Source organism: Scyliorhinus torazame, chromosome 6, assembly GCF_047496885.1.
Source record: "Scyliorhinus torazame isolate Kashiwa2021f chromosome 6, sScyTor2.1, whole genome shotgun sequence".
Taxonomy (NCBI): domain Eukaryota; kingdom Metazoa; phylum Chordata; class Chondrichthyes; order Carcharhiniformes; family Scyliorhinidae; genus Scyliorhinus; species Scyliorhinus torazame.
The window spans coordinates 114,569,318-114,592,655 of record NC_092712.1 but is presented as its reverse complement, the minus strand read 5'-3'; the positions used below and the strand labels follow the sequence as shown (position 1 = coordinate 114,592,655).

General features: G+C 43.6%; 1 protein-coding gene across 1 annotated transcript in view; it reads left to right on the top strand.

Moving 5' to 3' along the window:
- The window catches only part of cyp51 (cytochrome P450, family 51), a 55,966-nt gene that overhangs the window by 18,867 nt on the left and 13,761 nt on the right, over positions 1–23,338 (top strand). Inside the window, exons 4-7 of the mRNA XM_072508698.1 lie at positions 3,141–3,267; positions 7,966–8,140; positions 9,707–9,826; positions 13,332–13,527. Coding sequence (XP_072364799.1) covers positions 3,141–3,267; positions 7,966–8,140; positions 9,707–9,826; positions 13,332–13,527 — 618 coding nt within the window. The remainder of the gene's footprint in view (positions 1–3,140; positions 3,268–7,965; positions 8,141–9,706; positions 9,827–13,331; positions 13,528–23,338) is intronic.

The window sequence follows — 23,338 nt, the reverse complement described above, 5'->3', positions numbered from 1 at the left end:
TATAATCATTTACGGCTCCCTGCCGAAGACCCCAGTAGTTCTGGTCAGTGTTTATGCCCCCAACTAGATTAATATGAATTTCATTAACTCCCTGTTAGCTTCCCTCCCCAACCTCGGCTCACACCATCTTATTTTAGGAGGCGATCTGAATTCTGTTTTGGATCCTAACTTAGATCTTTGTAAACCCAAATCTTTTTGTCCCATCAGGGATGGCCAAGGCTTTGTCTGTTATGGCTCAGATTGGGGGGGGAAGGGGGAGGGGGGGATGCGGAGAAGGTAGATCCCTGGTGTTTTTTGCATCCGAATGACAGGGATTTCTCTTTGTATTCTCGCATTAATTTTTTTCATTTTAGATCGGGCTCTCCTCCCTTCAATGCTGGCGGCCGAGTGCTCGGCAATTGTAATTTCTGACCACGCCCCTGACTTTGCCAATCTGTTGCTGGAGTCCGGCTTCGCCCAACGTCCACCCCGGAAACTGGATACTTGCTGGCTGATTAAAACATTTTGCAAACGCCTATCCACCTCTTGACGACTACATCAAATTAAATAGGTCCGACTCGATTTCCCCTGCCACGTTGTGGGAGGCTCTTAAGGGCGTCATTAGGGGGCAATTATTTCTTAAGTGCACATGTGCTAAAGATGAAGAGGTTGGAGCAGCAGAGGCTGGTGGTCTCCATTGTAGATTTAGATCACCAGTACTCACTTGATCCTATTCCAAGCAGAAAAAAGATTTCAGCCCCATCACTAATCACTAATAAGGCTGTGTATCAGATATAGCTCTCCAGGGGTACTTTTTACAAATACGGGGCAAGGCCAGTCTACTGGCTCACCAATTTAAACGCCAAGCAGCCTCCCGTGAGATCCTCGCGATACTTAACTCGGGCGGCAACCTTGTTCCCTATTGAATCCTATTACTGTGATGCATAAATCTGAGCATCCTGCCTACAAATGGGGTGGGGGCAAAATAGGAGAGTGAATTGGGCCCTATACCCACCAGGGAGGCTTAGAGAGAGGCATTTACATGGTCAACTCCACGTCCTCATGTTCCCGGCTGAGCCTGATTCGTTTAAGGTGCAAGGTTGAGGTTTTTTTTCAAAATGTTGAGAACAGATGCGATCGCTCTTTGCTTGCCCCAGCTGACCTTGTGCATATGTTTTGGTCCTGCCCCAGATTTGCCAGCTTCTGGGCTTCCTTTTTAGCACCATATCAGAGATACTCCGTTTGGAGTTATCCCGTGTCCACTGATAACCATATTTGAACCGGCAGTTCACTCTGGAGCAGAGACGGATGTTGTCGCTTTTACCTCACTGATAGCCCGGAGGCGCATACTGCCTGGTTGGAGGTCTCCTGTTCCGCCCAGTGCCTCTGGCTGGTTGGGGGGACTAAATGTCCTCCCATTTGGAGAAAATTAAATTCTTCATCAGGAGTTCAGTGGAGAGATTCTACCTGAGCTGGCAATCGTTTATTTCATTTTTCCAAGATCTACACATTGTCAACTGTTAAGGGGTTTAGCTATAGTGTTTAAGTTAATTACTTTTTTTTTGTTTGCAATATTTGCATTCTTGTGTTTTGTTGGTTGTTGGTAATATGTAAAACTTTAATAAACATATTTTTTTAAAAAATGTTCTCTGATAACGTTTCTTCCGTGTTTACCCCATAACCTTTCAGTCTGTCAACTTTCTTTTTATCCTCATTGGTAAAGATGGCAGCAAACCAATGGGGTTGCTCAATTTATTTTTAACCCGATTACATCTACCATCTTGATCCAGACGAATATCCAGCTGAATAAACAACATTTGAACATAATAGCCACACAAAAATTACATTACCTTTAGGGGAACAATGCTAAACGTAGTCAAAACCAGCCATTGCATGTTAGAAATGCTGACAAAACATTTTTCCCATGCATGCTGACCTTGCATTGTATAACATGATCAGAACCAAACGACAGATTGATGAACTTGTCTGGAACATCAGCTTTTTCAAGCTGTGTAAATATACCCTTCGTAGCCTTAGGATCATAACGTTTGTGGCCTACTTTATTTGATCATGTTTCTCAGTTAACTTCGTTTTCAATAATGCTAACTGATGTAGTAGAGCAATCTACCTCAGTTCAACAAATTCAGTTAATTGTGTATTTATTTTGAATGTCCATGGAGATAGGTAAACCTCCATCAGAAGAAATGAGAGAGATAGCGAACGCTTCAGTTTATTCCCTTAGGCATTTCTTCTGTGTGTTGCTTTCCCCATAATCTTTCAGTTTTTCCTTATTAATGGAAATTATTTTACTTCTTTCTATGATCATTGGTTATGGTTTGGTGAATACACAAGTATTTCTCTCCAATTCCTTTTCATACATTCTGTCTCATACCCAATTCCAATAATATTTCTATTGACGTCAGCACTGCTGCCTCACGGTGCCAAGGTCCCAAGTTCGATCCCGGCTCTGGGTTACTGTCCTTGTGGAGTTTGCACATTCTCCCCGTGTTTACGTGGGCTTCGCCCCCACAACCCAAGGATGTGCAGGGTAGGTGGATTGATCACGCTAAATTGCCCCTTAATTGGAAAAGAAAAATAATTGGGTACTCTTAAGTTTATTTAAAAATATATATATTTCTATTGACTTAAAACTGCTTTCCATTTACTGGATTCCTTTTTTAGAGGATGCACTAGATCACTAGATTGGACAATTGGATCAGAGTTTGAAAATCAGCCCTGATGGAATGAAAGTTCCCTGTAAAATCCTTTTTTGAAATCTTAAGCAGTTTCCATTCAGTTTTAGCCTGAATACCCTCTAATTCAGAATATACAATTAAATTGGCAATCTCACTGAGGGTAACAAAAGGCTCATGTGGGAAATGAGGAGTGCGCTGGGGCTAGATTGCCATTCTGTTGCAGTACAGATGATTCAGGGTTGAGGCACATTGTTGGATTTTACCCACCTGCTAGTGGCCAATATTGTTTCCAAAATTGGAAATGTTTCAACTTGGGAGCAAGAAAAATGTTCCCCATGGTAATTTAAGAAGAAACTGTTCCAAATGGTAGAAAATTACTTTAAAGCATAAACTTGTTTCCATAAATGAAAATCATGTTGATGGATCTTCATTACTTAACACACTGTTGCTTCCTCATCCTACAAGATATTTCTGGAACAAAAGAAGATGCTGAAAACCGGTCTCAACATTGCTCAATTTAAACAGCACATTTCTCTAATCGAAGAGGAAACATACGAGTATTTTAAACGCTGGGGTGACAGTGGAGTTAAAAGTAAGTATTCAAATGTTTCATCACAATTGAGCACAAGGTCCCGAATGAACAATTTTGACTGATAAAGATGTTTCAGAAGATAAAAGCTAATTACTGCAATTACAATCCCAGACCAGACCCCAACAGTGGCTGGGATACTGGACTCAAACCCAAATATTTTGTTTAAATTTTGTAAGATTACGAGGAAAGGATACTTCGCCCCAGAACTGATTGCACAAAGAAATAGGGGTATGGTATATTAAAACAAGCTTTATTACTAACATAGTATTAAAATCTTTAACATCACATCTGAAAATAACTTACAATTACCCTTAAACAATACAGTGAATAAAATACCCTCAATTGCTATCTTTATTCCCACACAAACAACAGGAAAATAAACCATCTCCACTTTTAACCCACCTGAAATGCCAATGGCACAGAGGAATATTTGCTTTACAGTGTTATTCTTTGAGAAAGAGATCTCTTGACACTGCTTTACAGAAAATATTTAACTCCTGTCAGAAATTCTGGTTGTATGTCTTTAAAAGCTGTTTTAACTGGCTTGTTTCAGATCCCCCTTGTCCTCCGACAAGTCTACACTGCTCTAAAGACTATTAGTCTCTTTTTAACTAAACTGCGGGGAGCAAAACCTGACTTGCGGTCCCAGCCTTATTCAAAACAGAACTGAACTAAAAGTGCTTTCCCAAAAGGCCTGATGTCTTCGATCCACCCAGCAATGACATCATCTCACCAAGCTGAAAACCAATTAACTCTGCAGGAAATCCCCTTAATCAAAACACAATTGCATTAGCCTGAGCTTTTTATGATGGTTAATTGCACCTCTGGCTCCCAAAAGCATTGTCTTTCAACCTAAGAATCTTTTAAAGCATGTTTTCAGCAGTCAAACATGTGCTTACCCAGGCTTTTAACCCTTATTTCACCAAATACTTATAATCCAATATAGCTGAAATTCACACATTCAGCACACTGCGGATGCTGGAATCTGAAGCAAAAACAGAAAATGCTGGACAATCCCAGCAGGCCTGGTCGCATCTGTGGCGAGATAACAGCAAACGTTTCGAATCAGGATGAATCTTTGTCAAAGATGTTTCGTAACTTTTTGATTAAAATTTGAAGTCCAGTGTTTATGGTGTAAAACAAATGCAATCATTGGTTTATAATTTGTCAGGTACTGAAAGGAACGATGGCATAACCCACATACAGCTCAGTGGGTTAATGCAGCATCAACACATGGCAGACAGCTCCACCTTTGTTTCCCGGTCTGTAAATTTCCTGAATGGAATTTTATCTGGAAATTTATATTTCTGGTACTGTGCAATTTCCTGATATTTGATTCTGGCAATGCACGCCGAGTACAGAAATATTAATGAACTTTCTGACTTGTTATAATCTTCACTAAATATGAAGTTCCATAAACACGTATTTCTTCAAATCTTCAAAAGTTCACTGATTACACAATTTACAGGCTTTATATAAAGAAAACTCCCTAAACTTCAAAATGGTTGAGACTGTTTAAACTCAGTTTTCAACAATAATAAAACAGTGAATGACAAGAACAGAAGTCTATTTCCAATCAACAAACTTTGCTTTCATTTCTAATCATTAACGAAGAATCCACAATCATGGTGCAGCTGATTGCACATCTTATCTGTCATTGTTAATAAATTGGCACAAGTGAGAATAATTGCCTGAAATGAAAAAGATACATAAATTACATCAATTGCCTGTAACAAAAGCGTTGAGAATTCAGTTAGTGTTGTGCTTAAAGTCGCAGTGGAAAAAGCAGTGAAAATCTGCAATCTTCCCTGCATGCAAACTTTGCATGTTCAGAATGCATTACTGGGCTTGAAGCGCGCTAACCAGCTGTTGAGGTAAAAATGTTCAGTTCAAGCTTCAATTTTGAAACTATATGGTGCCCTAAGGCCTTAAAAATCACAATCGACAATCCAATGGACAAATATGATCACTTGTGTAAATATGTAATTTTTGAATTTTTATATTTTATCTTGGTAACTCAAATTTCACTTGCAAGAACAATGGTGCACAGAACGCATTTTTACAAAAAGCCTTTTGTGTAACTCTGTTGATTCATCAGTAAACATTGAAAGCAAAATGATTATATACAGTAATCATTTACATACAGTGCTCCCATTGTAAAATGTTGATTGATGAGGTTTCATATTAGAAATGTTTGCATAGGCAATTGGTAATGATTGATATAGATCTTCGAGGAAGTAAGATTTGTGGACATCTAATGTGTGCCCTATGCAAGATCTTTACTGCATATATAAATATGCACAACCAACACATTTGCCTGCCTATTTAGTGTCACACCAGAGAAAATCAAAGAAACAGGGGCACGATTTAATGGAAATGAAACTGAGTCCCATGTCGAGCACGTTTAGCCGGGTGTTTCCTGGTGCTTGCAGCGCTGAGAAAAATCCTGCTTTAAACGGAACTCTGCATCGTTCTGGGGCCTCGACGAGGGACGCCCCATCGAGGCCGCACTCAGTCCCATTTCCTTGGGATTTTATCCAACATAACCCCCGGACACCACCCAGCACCCCAACATGCCTGTTGGGAGGGTCCTTGAGCACCGTCCCCCGCCCAATCCCTGGCAGGGGCAAAATGCCATCATGGCAGTGCCCCAGCCATCCTGACAGTGGGTGGTACCCTGATGGCACGAAGGTGCCAGGTGGCATGAGCAGTGCTAGGTTACAACACTGCCCCAGAGGCTGACCACCCAGGGACCTCCGATCGCCTGGGAAACCCAAATGCTGTTCCGTCTGGCTGGGGTTCCTTGGCAAGGGGATTCAATCCCGGGCGCTGGTTAAATGCAGCGAGTGCATATTGAAGTGTGCCTAACTGCACGCTTTAATATGCAAATTTAGGCCCCATCCATTGTAGGCGGGATCCAGATTGCGATGTTTCATGAGATCCTGTTAGATCTCGTGAGGCATGGCGAGCCAGGTATACCTTACTCGAGGCCACTGACGAGATTTACTGGCTGCCGCATCCCGAGTCAGGCACAACCCGGCCTTTAGATTTTGCCTCGAGGCTTTCATTTGACGTTTGAACCTAAATGTTGCTAACCTCTGAGTGAATTTAGAAAATTCAAGAGCAGTTAAATTCTGACTTCGACCAGTAATGTGGTTGATTCTTTACTGCTCTCTGCAAAAGTGAAGCAAATAATTCAGTACAAGGGCAATTAGAAATGGACAACAGACTTGCTAGCAACATACACATCCCTTGAAGAATAAAGGAAAAAAACGTTCTGACCTTTAAGGGACAAGCGACGCGTTTCTCCCAGCTCTGCGCCGGCCCGGAGAAGCGCCGCAACCGTGCCACGGCGCCCCGGCGCCAGCGCGCGATTCTCCGAGGTGCGGAGAACCGGCGCAATTTGCGCCGGCGCGTTTGGCGCGGCGATGGTCGCGGGCCGCTGTACGAGGCCGTGCCACCGATTCTCCGGCCCGGATGGGCCAAGCGGAAAAAGCAGAGTCCCGCCTTTGCTGTCCACACCTGGTCGCTGCCGGCGGGAACTCTGCGTGAAGGGTCGGGGGGCGGCCTGTGGAGGGGCGCTCCGTTCGGGGGGGGGGCTCCATTGGGGTCTGGCCCGCGATCGGGGCCCACCAATCGGCGGGCTGGCCTCTCTTCCCCCCCCCCCCCCCCCCCCGGGGCCTACTTTGTTGCGCGTCCAGCCCCAGAACCCCTGCGCCATGTTGCGTCGGGGCCGGTGCGTTCTGTAAAGCTCCCGCGCATGTGCGGGTTGGCGCGTCACCACTGCGCATGCGCGGGTTGGCGCCACCCCCAGTGTGCGCCAGGAAGTGAGGTTGTGGGGGCCAGAATCGCTAGTGCCCACGCCTGGGGCGAAATTCTCCTACCCGCCCCCCACATTTCTGCCCCGACCAGCCGGCGGGAGTCTCCGTAACACCGGCCGGTCAATGGGGTTTCCCATTGTGGGGCAGCCCCACGCCGTCGGGAAACCCCCGGGCGCCGGCAAAACGGAGACTCCCGCCGGCGGAGAATGACGCCCCTGTTTTGCACCGTCATGAAATGCGACGGCGTTCACGACAGTGCGGACACTCACTTTAGCAGTAGAATAAAGAATATGTTGAATGAATTATGTAGCATAACATGATCCTTATACAATAGCTCAACAAGCAACTTTGCTTATGTAATATCACAAAAGATCTGTCCATAATACAGTGGAGAACAATTTAGTGCTGTGGAGATTTTCCTTGTATGTATTGGATATTTTACTTCATCACACAGCTCTGACATTAATTAAACATCGCCATTTAAATTTTTTTTTACTACGGATGATATAAGCTCTCAGGTCCCTGCATGTCTCAATGCAGCTGATAGTTAATTGTATTTAATTTAAATGCTAGGATTCAAATGGATGCTATTTAAAGTGTTAACTATAATGCTTTTAATGTTTTTTTGAAGTTGGTACACTGTTGATCCTGTTAGATGAAGGTAGTAGTTAAAATTGCAGGCATTTAGGATTTTGAATTCTTTCATAACTAGTAAAGATTTCAACTGGCTGTCATCATGGGATGTATTAATTCCAGAAAAACTGAATGTGTTTTCACTTAATACTGGATATGTAATATCCTTGCATAAATGTTCAAAATACATTTCATTATTTAATGTCCCTTTAATTTAACTGCTTTCCAATTTGTTCATTTTTAGATTTGTTTGAGACTTTATCTGAACTGATAATTTTAACAGCCAGCCATTGCTTACATGGTAAAGAGATCAGAAACCTGCTCAACGAGAAGGTTGCACAGCTGTATGCTGACCTTGATGGTGGATTTACACATGCTGCCTGGCTTCTTCCTGGTTGGTTACCTCTACCCAGTTTTAGGTAATGAATAATGGGCAAAGTGGCAAATCATGTGACTCGGTCAACACCTGGATCAAGTAGAATAATTCTTTGAATGGGGATACTGTTGAGAAAAATCATTTAGAATTTCCATGTTTTCGATATTAATGTTCCTTGTGCATATTATGTGTGTTTGGAATCTACTACTCCTGTTTTAAAATCTATTAATACTTAATCTGTAGTATTCTTTATGACGAATCAAAGAAAAATGCTGTTTTATAAGAACAAAAGCATTAAACACTGCAGAGTATAATCAGTGATAGTGAAGGAATGGTGATATATTTCCAAGTCAGGATGGTGAGTGACTTGGAGGGGAACTTGCAGGTGGTTGTGTTCCCAGGTATCTGCTACACTTGGCCTTCTAGGTGATAGAGGTTGCTGTTTTGGAAGATCCTGTTGAAGGAGGCTTGGCGAGTTGCTTTTGTGTGTCTTGTAGATGGTACACACTGCTGCTACTATGTATTGGTGCTGTAGGGAGTGGATGTTAAAGATGGGGGGGTGGGGGGGGGTGTTATTCAAGCATGCTGCTTGTCCTGGATGGTCTTGGGCATGTCTGTGTGGAGTTTTCACTTTCTCCCTGTGGGTGCTCCGGTTTCCTCCCACAGTCCAAAGATGTGCAGGTTAGGTGGATTGGCCATGCAAAAATTGCCCCTTAGTGTCCAAAGATGGGCAGTTAGGTGGTGTTATGGGAATAGGGTGGGGGGAGTGGGCCTAGGTAGTCTGCTCTTTCAGAGGGTTGGTGCAGTCTCGATGGGCCGACTGGCCTCCTTCTGCACTGTAGGGATTCTATGGTTCAAATGTTCAGGTGTGTGTGCACTGTTCCTGCTGAATAGGCTTACTCATGCAGAATGGGCATTTAACCATAGAATCATAGAATTTACAGTGCAGAAGGAGGCCATTCGGCTACCGGCTCTTGGAAAGAGCCTACTTAAGCCCATGCCTCCACCCTATTCCTGTAACCTAGTAACCCCACCTCACCTTTTTGGACACTTAAGGGCAATTTATCATGGTCATTCCATCTAACCTGCACATCTTTGGACTGTGGGAGGAAACCGGAGCACCCGGAGGAAACCCACGCAGACACTGGGAGAACGTGCAGACTCCACACAGAGTGACCCAAGCCGGGAATCGAACCTGGGATCCTGGAGCTGTGAAACAATGTGTTAACCACTGTGCTACCGTGCTGCCCCCATTAAGGTATGTGGGGAAGATGTCTCCCAGCCTGAGGAACTGTTTCCTAGTTTTCTGGTGACTTTTCATAAAAGTTTAATGGAATTGCTGGTGTATGGAACAGGAAAAATACCAAGTGCTAAAATAGTGTGATTGTATGTAGTGGTAGACCATATTGTCTGAATAGAGCCTTGGGATGTTTTTGATTACAATCAGATTTGTGCACATTGATGTATGACTTCCCATGATGTTCTCTGTCAATGTCCTCTAATTTGTGTGCTCTTGTCAAATAATTTAAAGCTGTCTTTGTAAATATATTTTGTCCACATCTTTACATTCTCTTCAGTTATTAAAACTTCCCTCTTCACTCCTGGATAGGCGGAGGGATAAAGCACACCGAGAAATCAAGAATATCTTCTATAAGGTGATCCAGAAACGGAGGGAGTCAGTTGAGAAGGAGAATGACATATTGCAGACCTTAATAGATGCTGCTTACAAGTAAGAATCTAGCTTTGAATACCTATGCTTTCAAAATGTTCACCGTTTATAGAAGTGATTGAGGAGATAATATATACTTTCATGGGATATAGGTGTCACTGGCTAGGTCAGCATTTATTGTCCTGAAGAAGGTGATGGCGAGCCGTCACCTTAAACCCCTGCAGTCCATATGGTGTAGGTACACCCACTGTGCTGCTAGGGAGGGAGTCCAGAATTTTGACCCAGTGACTGAGAAGGATAGACGATCAATTTACAAGTCAGGATGGTGAGTGGGGTGGCTTGGAGGGGAACTTGCAGGTGGTGGCGTTCCCAGGGTACCTGCTGCTCTTGTCCTTCGCGGTGGAGAATTCTTGTACATTTCCAATAAGTTGCATTAAACTTAACAAATTTTGCACCTAATCTTATTAGCTGAAAACATTGAAACTCTAATTTAAATCTGAAATGCTATTCTCGTCCCGAATTAAGGGAGTTTTGTTTCTGTTTGGTGTGCACTTACCCCAATAGAGAAGTAGGCTGCAAGTGTTGGGCACACTGGATAAGTGGGGCTTGTTCAAGGATCAGCTACTGCGTGTTCTTGATAAGTATGTACCGGTCAGACAGGGAGGAAGGCGTCGAGCGAGGGAACCGTGGTTTACCAAGGAAGTGGAATCTCTTGTTAAGAGGAAGAAGGAGGCCTATGTGAAGATGAAGTGTGAAGTTTTGGTTGGGGCGATGGATAGTTACAAGGTAGCGAGGAAGGATCTAAAGAGAGAGCTAAGACGAGCAAGGAGGGGACATGAGAAGTATTTGGCAGGAAGGATCAAGGAAAACCCAAAAGCTTTCTATAGGTATGTCAGGAATAAGCGAATGACTAGGGAAAGAGTAGGACCAGTCAAGGACAGGGATGGGAAATTGTGTGTGGAGTCTGAAGAGATAGGCGAGATACTAAATGAATATTTTTCGTCAGTATTCACTCAGGAAAAGGATAATGTTGTGGAGGAGAATGCTGAGCCCCAGGCTAATAGAATAGATGGCATTGAGGTACGTAGGGAAGAGGTGTTGGCAATTCTGGACAGGCTGAAAATAGATAAGTCCCCGGGGCCTGATAGGATTTATCCTAGGATTCTCTGGGAGGCCAGGGAAGAGATTGCTGGACCTTTGGCTTTGATTTTTATGTCATCATTGGCTACAGGAATAGTGCCAGAGGACTGGAGGACAGCAAATGTGGTCCCTTTGTTCAAAAAGGGGAGCAGAGACAACCCCGGCAACTATAGACCGGTGAGCCTCACGTCTGTAGTGGGTAAAGTCTTGGAGGGGATTCTAAGAGACAAGATTTATAATCATCTAGATAGGAATAATATGATCAGGGATAGTCAGCATGGCTTTGTGAAGGGTAGGTCATGCCTCACAAACCTTATTGAGTTCTTTGAGAAGGTGACTGAACAGGTAGACGAGGGTAGAGCAGTTGATGTGGTGTATATGGATTTCAGCAAAGCGTTTGATAAGGTTCCCCACGGTAGGCTATTGCAAAAAATACGGAGGCTGGGGATTGAGGGTGATTTAGAGATGTGGATCAGAAATTGGCTAGCTGAAAGAAGACAGAGGGTGGTGGTTGATGGGAAATGTTCAGAATGGAGTACAGTCACAAGTGGAGTACCACAAGGATCTGTTCTGGGGCCGTTGCTGTTTGTCATTTTTATCAATGACCTAGAGGAAGGCGCAGAAGGGTGGGTGAGTAAATTTGCAGACGATACTAAAGTCGGTGGTGTTGTCGATAGTGTGGAAGGATGTAGCAGGTTACAGAGGGATATAGATAATGGGCAGCACGGTAGCATAGTGGATAGCACAATTGCTTCACAGCTCCAGGGTCCCAGGTTCGATTCCTGGCTTGGGTCACTGTCTGTGCGGAGTCTGCACGTCCTCCCCGTGTGTGCGTGGGTTTCCTCCGGGTGCTCCGGTTTCCTCCCACAGTCCAAAGATGTGCAGGTTAGGTGGATTAGCCATGTTAAATTGTCCTTAGTGTCCAAAATTGCCCTTAGTGTTGGGTGTGGTTACTGGGTTAAGGGGTTATGGGGATAGGGTGGAGGTGTGGGCCTCGGTAGGGTGCTCTTTCCAAGAGCCGGTGCAGACTCGATGGGCCGAATGGCCTCCTTCTGCACTGTAAATTCTATGAAATTCTATGAAATTCTATAGATAAGCTGCAGAGCTGGGCTGAGAGGTGGCAAATGGAGTTTAATGTAGAGAAGTGTGAGGTGATTCACTTTGGAAGGAATAACAGGAATGCGGAATATTTGGCTAATGGTAAAGTTCTTGAAAGTGTGGATGAGCAGAGGGATCTAGGTGTCCATGTACATAGATCCCTGAAAGTTGCCACCCAGGTTGATAGGGTTGTGAAGGAGGCCTATGGAGTGTTGGCCTTTATTGGTAGAGGGATTGAGTTCCGGAGTCGGGAGGTCATGTTGCAGCTGTCCAGAACTCTGGTACGGCCGCATTTGGAGTATTGCGTACAGTTCTGGTCACCGCATTATAGGAAGGACGTGGAGGCTTTGGAGCGGGTGCAGAGGAGATTTACCAGGATGTTGCCTGGTATGGAGGGAAAATCTTATGAGGAAAGGCTGATGGACTTGAGGTTGTTTTCGTTGGAGAGAAGAAGGTTAAGAGGAGACTTAATAGAGGCATACAAAATGATCAGGGGGTTGGATAGGGTGGACAGTGAGAGCCTTCTCCCGCGGATGGATATGGCTGGCACGAGGGGACATCACTTTAAACTGAGGGGTAATAGATAGAGGACAGAGGTCAGAGGTAGGTTCTTTACGCAAAGAGTAGAGAGGCCGTGGAATGCCCTACCTGCTACAGTAGTGAACTCGCCAACATTGAGGGCATTTAAAAGTTTATTGGATAAACATATGGATGATAATGGCATAGTGTAGGTTAGATGGCTTTTGTTTTGGTGCAACATCGTGGGCCGAAGGGCCTGTACTGCGCTGTAGTGTTCTATGTTCTATGTTCTATCTCGGCTGGGATCAAGACAAAGGTGCATATACATTTTTAAAAGGCTGGTTTTATTTCTAAATCGATGAAAATAATAGGTCCTGACAAACACATTCTCAAATTAGTTGCAAAGAACAGTGCTGTTTGCGTTGGAAAATAAGAGCAACATATGTAATCGCAATGCTACATTTCTTAGCCATTGTATTGGTGCAGTCTAGATTTTTGTTGCTTTCCTCCCATGTTAAAACCAGTGAATGTGTTTGTGTATTGTTTGTAGTCTATAAGGATAATGATCTTTCAGAAGAGTATTAGATATATACTTGCAAAATAATTTGGAGAGCGGTAGAGTAGTAGTTTGGAATTCGGATTGGTGACCCGGCTCTTCAGGCACAATGAGCTGAAATGCCTCTTTCTGCTCTTCTATTTATCTGGAAAGCAGCAGCTTTGCTGTTTTTCTTTTCTTCATGACAGACATGCTTTATATTTGTCATTTCATGCTGTAGTACTTCAGTTCACTTTGCTATATTTTTTCCAGGGACGGTATCCCTCTGACTGACGATGAAATTGCAGGTTTGCTTATCGGTCTGCTGTTGGCAGGGCAACATACCTCCTCCACCACCAGTGCTTGGATGGGATTTTTTCTGGCTAAAGACAAAGAGCTGCAGGAACGTTGCTATGCAGAACAGAAAGCTGTGTGTGGGGAGGATCTGCCACCTCTGCACTATGATCAGGTACATACCTAAACTGCAAAAAGTAGAAAGGTTTGTAAAGTTCTGATTGTTTAGCAGTTAAACCGAGTTATTGAGTACTTCTTTCTCATTCATGATACAATGTGAGAAATTCCGTGGATTGCAATAGAATTTGTGCCGGAGCTGAGGAAAAGCCCGTCACACGAGTGGATCCACAGCTTCTGATGTTCATCCATTTTTAAGTAATATGAACATTGGCTTATCTTAAGGATCCCTGATCAAAACTTGGCTGGTTGCTCCTTTCATGGGATGGTTTCACATATTTTATTCGTCCATTTTCCCATTTAAAATAGTTTTTGTGCCCCTGAAAGTGAAGGATGGAACAAGTTTAGCTTTTTTTTAGTAGTCCGTGTCTTTGAGATTTGCATTGTGCCCAACGCACAAATATTTTCAGAGTAATGGCTGCCTAATCTTTATAGCAAATTTCCTTAAGCTTGGAGCACTGCTGTGAATATTTTGATTTCTACCTCAGTACCAAGAGCTGTTTAGCACATGGCTAAATCGCTGGCTTTGAAAGCAGACCACGGCAGTCCAGCAGCACGGTTCAATTCCCGTACCAGCCTCCCCGAACAGGCGCCGGAATGTGGCGACTAGGGGCTTTTCACAGTAACTTCATTTGAAGCCTGCTTGTGACAATAAGCGATTTTCATTTCATTTTCATATCACTGGTGAATTCTGAAACTTTTTTACGCTTATGGACTTGATAGGAGAAATTCATGATACATAACAGTACGTTTTCTTTTGTTTAATCGTCCTTTGAATAAGTTCTTTTTTAAAATCATTCATGGGATGTGGCATTGCTGGCTAGGCCAGTATTTGTTGCCCATACCTAATTTTCCTTAAGAAGATGGTGGTGAGCTGCCTTCTTGAACCGCTGCAGTCCATGCAGTGTGGATATTCCCACAGTGTTGTTAGGGAGGGAGTTCCAGGATTTATACCCAGCGACAATGAAGGAACACCGATATATTTCCAAATCGGGATGGTGTGTGGCTTGGAGAGGACCAGATGGTGGTGTTCCCATTCTTGAGTGATTATTTTGAAAAGGTGTTAATTGTAGTAGCTGCAGTATATAGGAGCTGGTAGACCTAGTGTGATCCAAGGCAACCACAGCTTCAATAAGTTTTTGCAGTTAAGGAACTTTGACTCTAAGCTAGAGGCTGAGCTTCTGACACCGCATTGCATCAGGACAGGGAAAAACTACCTGAACACTTTGTTCCTGAAGGCAATCAGACCTTTTGGACTCGGGTCCTCTGATTTGGCCATAGTCAGGGACAGGATGTTGTGACTGCCAGTGAGGCAAGTGTGGGGATAGAGAAAGTCGAAATGGAGGTGCCTCAGCCCTTGCTATTGTCCAACAGGTTTGAGGTTTTTGCAGCTTGTGTGGAAAAGTACAGGGGCTGTAGGTAACTCACTATGGCATCATGGTGCAGAGAGCCATTCAAGTTGGTGAGCAAATAGAAATGTAGTGATAGTAGGGGACGTTATAGTCAGGAAAATATACACCGATCTCTGCAGCCATGAGTGTGAGTCCAGAAGCGGTGTTGTCTGCCCGGTGTCGGCGTTTAGGACATCTACCTGGGGCTGGAGAAGTACTTGTACTGGGAGTGGGATGATCTAGTTGTTGTGGCCACATGGATACCTATGACAATAATAGGACTAAGAAAGAGGTTCAGCTTGGGGATTCTGAGCATCCGGGGGCTAAATTGAAAAAGCAGAAGTACAAAGGTAATAATCGCTAGAATACTATCTGAACCACAAACTAATTGGCATAAGGTAGATAAGATGATAACTGAATGGGTGGCTCAAAGATTGGTTTAGGCAATATAGGTTTTGACTCTTGGGGCACTTGCTCCAGTATTGGCAAGGTAAGAGCTGTACCGTTGTGACAGTCTTCAGCTGAATTGTACTGTGACCACTATTCTGGTGAGTCAAATAGGTAGAGCAGTAGAGAGGGATTTAGTCTGTGTAGAGAGAGAAAAGGTTCACGTGAGGTGACGTGGTAAATTAACAAGAAACGATAAGACAATAGAGTATGGTAGCGACACAGGTCATGATAACCAGCCATGATAACCAATGTGATAGGAAGGGCAGAGTGTATAAACTTAAGAATGCACCTTCAGGACAGAGATGGGAAGAATGGTAAAAAGACAGAATTAAAGGTTCATACATATTTATTTATATTTGTGCTGATAGCCATTTCAGAGATATGGTTGCAAGGTGACCAAAGCAAATACAAGGATATTTGACATTTTGGAAGGATGGAAATTAGGAAATGGTCGTGGTGCAAGTTCTGTTAATTAAGGGTGGCGTTTGTACAATAGTGAGAGATGACCTTAGTTCAGAAGATCATGATGAGGCTGGCATTAGTACAATAGTGACAGATGATCTCAGTTCAGAAGATCAAGACCAGGGGCTGATTTAGCACAGTGGGCTAAACAGCTGGCTTATAATGCAGAACAAGGCCAACGGCGTGGGTTCAATTCCCGTACCGGCCTCCCCAAACAGGTGCCGGAATGTGGCGACTAGGGGCTTTTCACAGTAACTTCATTGAAGCCTACTTGTGACAATAAGCGATTATTATTATGTAGAATCAATTTGGGAAGAGATGAGAACTAGTAAAAGGTACCAAGTCACTTGTGGGAGTAGTTCATAGGCTCCCCCAGCAGTGGCTACACTGTAGGCAGAGCACATAGCATGAACTAATGGGAACTTGTAAGAAAGTTACAGGGGCAGAGAGAAAAGGTTCACGTGAGGTGACGTGGTAAATTAACAAGAAACGGGCAGCACGGTAGCATGGTGGTTAGCACAATTGCTTCACAGCTCCAGGGTCCCAGGTTCGATTCCGGCTTGGGTCACTGTCTGTGCGGAGTTTGCACGTTCTCCCCGTGTGTGCGTGGGTTTCCTCCGGGTTCTCCGGTTTCCTCCCACAGTCCAAAGATGTGCGGGTTAGGTGGATTGGCCATGCTAAATTGCCCATGGTGTCCAAAATTGCCCGCAGGGTGGGGTTACTGGGTTATGGGGATTAGGTGGGGTTACTGGGTTATGGGGATAGGGTGGAGGTTTGGACCTTCGGTAGGGTGCTCTTTCCAAGAGCCGGTGCAGACTCGATGGGCCGAATGGCCTCCTTCTGCACTTTAAATTCTATGTCTATGTCTATGTCTAAAGGTACTGTAATAATCATTGGTACTTTTAATCTTCATGTAGATTGGAAGAATCAGATTGGCAAAGGTAGCCTGGAAGATGAGTTCATACACTGTAATGACACCTGGGGCTAGTGCGTGGTCGATTCCAGCCTCACAGGCCCTGGAGTCCCAACACAAGTGAATTAACCGTAATTCATATAAAATTCCTGAAATCTTTGACCTTTGGCTGCTCAATAATTTAGTCACCAGGTTTGTAAGTTTAAACACAATTACTGTTTATATACAACAAACCAAGGTGGCAGTAATTACTATGGAATAACAGCAAGCTAACCTACTAGCCCCCCCTTGAACCGTCCCACCCAGTACCCATGCATACACAAGACAAAAAAACAGAGGGGTGGAAAGGGGTGAAAATAATGAGGATTAAAATAAAAAGAAAGATGAGTCCATGCTTTCAATGTTGGATGCTTTGCAGCAGACTGTCCCCCAGCACGCTGATGATCAAAGCCACCGGTGTACTGTTGGTGATGAACCTCCAGCAGAAACATATATTCGGTCCTTACAGCATTAGGATTTCTTCTGGAGAGTCACTTTAGTTTTTTATTAAACTGGGCTTTCAGCTCCAGGTTTGCATCTCTTCCTGTACATAGAACATACAGTGCAGAAGGAGGCCATTTGGCCTATCGAGTCTGCACCGACCCACTTAAGCCCTCACTTCCACCCTATCCCCGTAACCCAATAACCCCTCCTCACCTTTTTGGACACTAAGGACAATTTAGCATGGTCAATCCACCTAACCTGCACGTCTTTGGACTGTGGGACGAAACCGGAGCACCCGGAAGAAACCCTCGCACACACGGGGAGAACGTGCAGACTCCGCACAGACAGTGACCCAGCGGGGAATCGAACCTGGGAGCCTGGCTCTATGAAGCCATAGTGCTAGTCACTTGTGCTACCGTGCTGCCAGAGACATTTGATTTTGCATCAGCCCTTTTTTCCAGCTTGTGGACTGACTACTTTTCTGCAGTCTGAGGAAAACCATGCCCAGAATTGTTAGAGCAGGAGAAGAGCCCTTAAACTGAAGTTTTAGAGAGAATTTATCGTACTCGAGAGAAAATCAGAGAGGCCCCTTCCATCCACTGAACTCAAAACAAAACTGAAACAATCCAACCTTACCCTGGGGGTGAGAGGATCATTCCAGTGAAGTGAACCAATCACCACCGGGTGGCAGCATAACTCAGTATTTTGAGCCAGCTCATTGGCCGCCATGCCAAGTCCACTAATCTGAGTCATCACTGATATCAGTCAAGTCGTTCTGGAATCTGCTTGTTTGAATTAAAAGTAGCACAGTCCTCTGGAATCAGCTGGTTTGAATTATAGACAGCTTCATGCAGACTGCTTTGGCTTAGGGTCACAGGTCAATCCTCAGTTTAAACCAGCCAGGCTTCGGCTCGAATTGAAGGCAAAGTCCGCATTAAAGGCACAGGCCCATTAAAATGTCAAGGGATAAAAATCGTAATAGCAAAAATAAATTAAATGAAGAAAGAAGAAAACAGGGAACAAAGAGTTTAAACAGGAGGATCCTTACAAGATTGTATTCGGGTTGATTGTTTAGAGCTGTAATCTATAATACCAACCAGAGAGAAGACTATTCAGACCTGGTAATGTGCAGTGAGACAAGGTTCATTAATGATCCCTCATTGTAAAAGAGCCTGTAGGCAACAGTGTTCATAAGATGATCGAATTTCACATTCAGTTTGAGGGTGAGAAATGTGGATCTAAGATTTGTGGCTTAATAATGGCAATTACAAATGTATGAGGACAGAGCCACTTAAAGTGAACAAGGAAAATAGGTGAAAAGATAGGAGAGTAGAGAAGCAGTGGCAGACATTTGAGGAGGTATTTCATAATTCTGTAGTGCTGCCACATCCAGTCATAAATGGTGGAGGACAATGAAACTACTAACTGGCAGAGGAGGTTCCTCAAATATTTGCACCCTCAATGATGGAGGAGCCCAGCACATCCGTGTGAAAGGCAAGGCTGAAGCATTTGCAAAAATCTTCAGCCAGAAGTGCCAAGTGGATGATATATCTCGACCCTTTACTGAGGTTGTAGCATCACCGATGCCAGTCTTCAATCAATTTGAAATGGCTAAAGGCACAGGCTACTGCAAAGGCTATTGACACTGACAACATTTCAGCAATAGTACTGAGGCTTTGTGCTCCAAAGCTTGCTGCGCTGTTAACCAAGCTGTTCCAGTACAGCTACAACGCCGGCATCTGCCCCGGTTGCTGCTGTCCACAAAAGCAGGACAAATCCAACTCGGCCATTTATTGCCCCATCAGTCTCCTCTCCATCATCGGTAAAGTGATGTAAGGGGCCATCGACAGTGCTATCAAATAGCACTTGCTCAGAAACAACCTGCTCACTGACTCTCAGTTTGGTTTTGTCAGGGCCACTCGGCTCTTGATCCCATCACAGCATTGGTCCAAACATGGACAAAAAGCTGAACCCGAGGTGAATCAGCTTTCAAGGAGTCCGAGCTCGATGAGAATCGGGGGAAACTCTCCACTGGTTGGAGTCATGCCTAGCACAAAGGAAGATGGGTGTGATTGTTGGGGGTCAACAATCTCAGTCCCAGGACATCACTGCAGATGTCCCTCGGTATGTCTGAGACCCAATCATCATCAGCTGCTTTATCAATGATCTTCCCTCCTTCATAAGATCCAAAGTGTGGATGTTCATTGCTGATAATGTTCATCACCATTCATGTCTCCTCAGAAAAGGAAACAGTCCATGTCCATATTCAGCAAAACCTGATCAATATTCAGGCTTGGGCTACTTAGATTTGTGCCAGGCACTGACCATCGGCAACAAGAAAGAATCTTAACCATCTCCTTTTGATTTTCAATGGTATTACCATTGCTGAATCCCCCACTATCAACATCTTGGGGGTTATCATTGACTAGAATCTGAACTGGATTACCATATAAATCCTGTGACTAAAGAGGTCAGAGGCTGGGAATTCTGCAGTGAGTAACTCCGTACCTGACTCCACAAAGCCTGTCGACCATCTACAAGGCACAAGTCAGGAGTGTAATAGAATACTCCCCATCTTGCCTGGATGAATGCAGCTCTAACAACATTCAAGACGCTTGACCATCCAGGACAAAGCAGCCCACTTGAATAGCATCCCATCCACCACGTCCAACATTCACTTCCTACACAACCAACGCACAGTGGCCGTAGTGTGTACTAACTACAAAATACACTGCAGCAACTCTCCAAGGTTCCTTTGACAGCACCTTCCAAACCCACAAACTCTACTTCCTGGAAATACAAGGGCAAAAAATGCATGGGAACATCACCACCTGGAAGTTCCCCTCCAAGCCATTCAATATCCTGACTTGGACACATAGCACCGTTCCTTCATTGACCCTTCAGGTTCAAAATCCTGGAACTCCCTCCCTAACAGCACTCTGGGTGTACCTACACCACATGGACTGTAGCAGTTCAAGAAGGGAACTCACAGCCACCTACAAGGGCAATTAATAATAATTGCTTATTGTCACAAGTAGGCTTCAATGAAGTTACTGTGAAAAGCCCCTAGTCGCCACATTCCGGCACCTGTTCGGGGAGGCCGGTACGGGAATTGAACCCACACTGCTGCCGTTGTTCTGCATTACAAGCCAGCTGTTTAGCCCACTGTGCTAAACCAGCCCCTGGCAATTGGGAATGGGCAATAAATGCTGGCACAGCCAGCAAGGCAAACATCCCATGAAATAATTAAAAACAACACTTAACAAAGATGTATTCATTTGAGAAAGGAAGACTATGAAAAGGATGCACCATCAGTGGCTAACAAAGAAGTTAACAATAGCATTAAATTGTATCACAATCCCAGACCTGACCCTAACAGTGGCTAGGATACTGGACCAAATCTCCAATATTTAATTTCTATTTGTGGGGAAAGATAACTTTGCTCCAGGAGTGATTACACCAATAAATAGGGATATGGTATTTTAAAAGAACTTCATTACCAACACAGTATTAAAATGTTGAACATCACATCTGAAAATAGTTTACAATTACCCCTTAAACAGTACTACTCAATTATTCCCACTTAAACAACAAGAAAATAGACCATCTCAGTTCTCAATCCACCCTAAATACCAATGGCACAGAGGAATACTTGCTCTCCAGAGTTTTTCTTTGAGAAAGAGATATCTTGATACTGCTTTACAGAACAGATCTCGCTCAGGTCCGAAACTCTGGCTGGATGTCTTCAAAAGCTGTTTTCAACTGGCTTGTTTAGCTCCCCCTTTGTCCTCAGACACGTCTGCACTGCTTTAAATACAGTTAACTCTTTTAACTAACCTGCAATGAGAACAAACTGCCTTACTTGGTCCCAGCTTCAGCCAGATCAGAACTCAATTGAAAATGCTTTCTCAAAATACCTGATGCTTTAACTCCACCCAGCAGTGACATTATCTCACTAAGTTGAAATCTAATTAACTCAAAACAAAATTGCATTAGCTCATGCTTTTATGGTTAATTGCACCTCGGGCTCATAAAAACTTGGTTGTCTTTCAAACCCAGATCCTTTTGTAAACATGACTGCAGCAGTCAAACACATTCTAACCCAGGATTTTAACCCTTCACCAAGTACTTATAATCCAATATATCTAAATCACAATTTAAAGAAAAAGACTGGCATTTTCTGGCTCCACCTGCGGCATGACCTTCCGGTCCTACAAATTAAATGCACTTTTGAGCGGCTTGCGATACCTGCCACAGTGGGCCCGGAACATTCTGTCCAAGTTTCGAATAATTCGAGGATTAGTGATGGGTCAAAAGATTGGATATATTTTAGTAGCCATTAAAGAATGACTGAAACAAGAGAATTAGAGTATGCAAGAAAGCTAGCTAAAACATAAAAACTCAATAAGTTTTTAAACAGGAAAAAAATAACTCCGTGAATGTTGGTCCCTTAAAGGGGAATATTGGGGAATTAATAATGGGAAAGATGGAATTGACGGAAGGGTTGAATAGGTATTTTGTGTTTCTTCATACTTTGGGAGACATTTAAAAAATAAAATAAAACAAGAATACTTGAAAATCAAGAGGTAAAAAGGTTGGAAGACCTTTCAAAAAATTAATTTAGAGTACCCACTTTATTTTCCAATTAAGGGCAATTTAGTGAGGCCAATCCACCTACCCTGCACATCTTTGGATTGTGGGGGGTGAGTCCCACGTAGACACTGGGAGAATGTACAAACTCCACACAGATGGTGACCCGGGGCTGGGATCGAACCTGGGTCCTCGGTGCCATGGGGCAGCAGTGCTAACCATTGCCTCACCATGCCAACCTCCCGGTGGGTGGGCTGGGGCGGGGGGCGGGGGGAAGAACTTAAAAGAAGCAGTAGGGAAAAGGAAATGGTAGAACCCTTGTCATGACTTGCTGTCAAGTCCCTTTTGCTTTATTCCCTGCATCTTGACCAGGGGTCTTAAAATAAGGGGCTACAGAGATAGTAGATTGTGAGATCTTCTACATTCGTTGTATTCTGCAAAGGTCCTAGCGGGTTGGAAATTTGCTGATATAAAATTCTAACAGGGCTGGACAAACTAGATGCCAGGAGGATGTTTTCCCTGGTTGCGGAATCTAGAAGAAGCAACATGGATAAAGGGGAACCTATGGACATTGTGTTCATATTTCAAAAGACATTCAATAAGGTGCCACATCAAAGGTTACGACACAAAATAAGAACTCGTGGTTAAGGGATAACATTTTAGCTTGGATAATAGATTGTTTGGTTAGCTAACAGGAAACAGAGTAGGGATAAATCAGTCAGTTTGGGGTTGGCAAGTTGTAACTAGAAGCCTCCACTATTTACAGTCTATAACCATGAAAGGCTCAAATGTATGTCAGCCAAATTTGTGCATGACACAAAGGTAGGGAAATACGTTTTCCGGAGGACTTAATGAAAGTACAAAGGGTTTTAAATAAGTTAAGCGAGTGAGCAAAGGTTAGGCAGATAGAGTATAATGTGAGAAAATGTAAACCTGTCCACTTTGGCAGGAAGAAAAGCAGAACATTATTTTAATGGAAAGAGATTACAGAACTTTCTGGTATAGAAGGATCTGGGTGTCCTGGTGCATGAATCACAAAATGCTAGTATGGAGGTGCAGCAAGTGATTAGGAAGGACAATTGAAGGTTAGTGTTTATTGTAAGGGGAATTGAGAATAAGTGTTGCTACAGCTGTACAAAGCCTTAGTTAGATGGCACCTGGAATACAGTTTTGATCTCCTTATTTACAAAATGATACATATAGTTGTATTAGAAGGAGTGCATGGAAGGTTCACTTGATTGATTCCTGGACGAAGGTTCATTTTATGAGGAAAGATAAGCAGGTTGAGCCTATATTATTGGAGTTTAGAATAATAAGAGGTAATCTTATTTTAACATAGATGATCTGAAGGGACATATTTCCCCTTGTCGGGAATGTCTAGAATGAAGGGACACCGTTCAAAAATTAGGGCTTTCCCACTTGGATTGGATTTGGATTGGATTTTGTTTATTGTCACGTGTGCTGAGCTACAGCGAAAAGTATTTTTCTGCGAACAGCTCAACAGATCGTTAAGTCGTTAA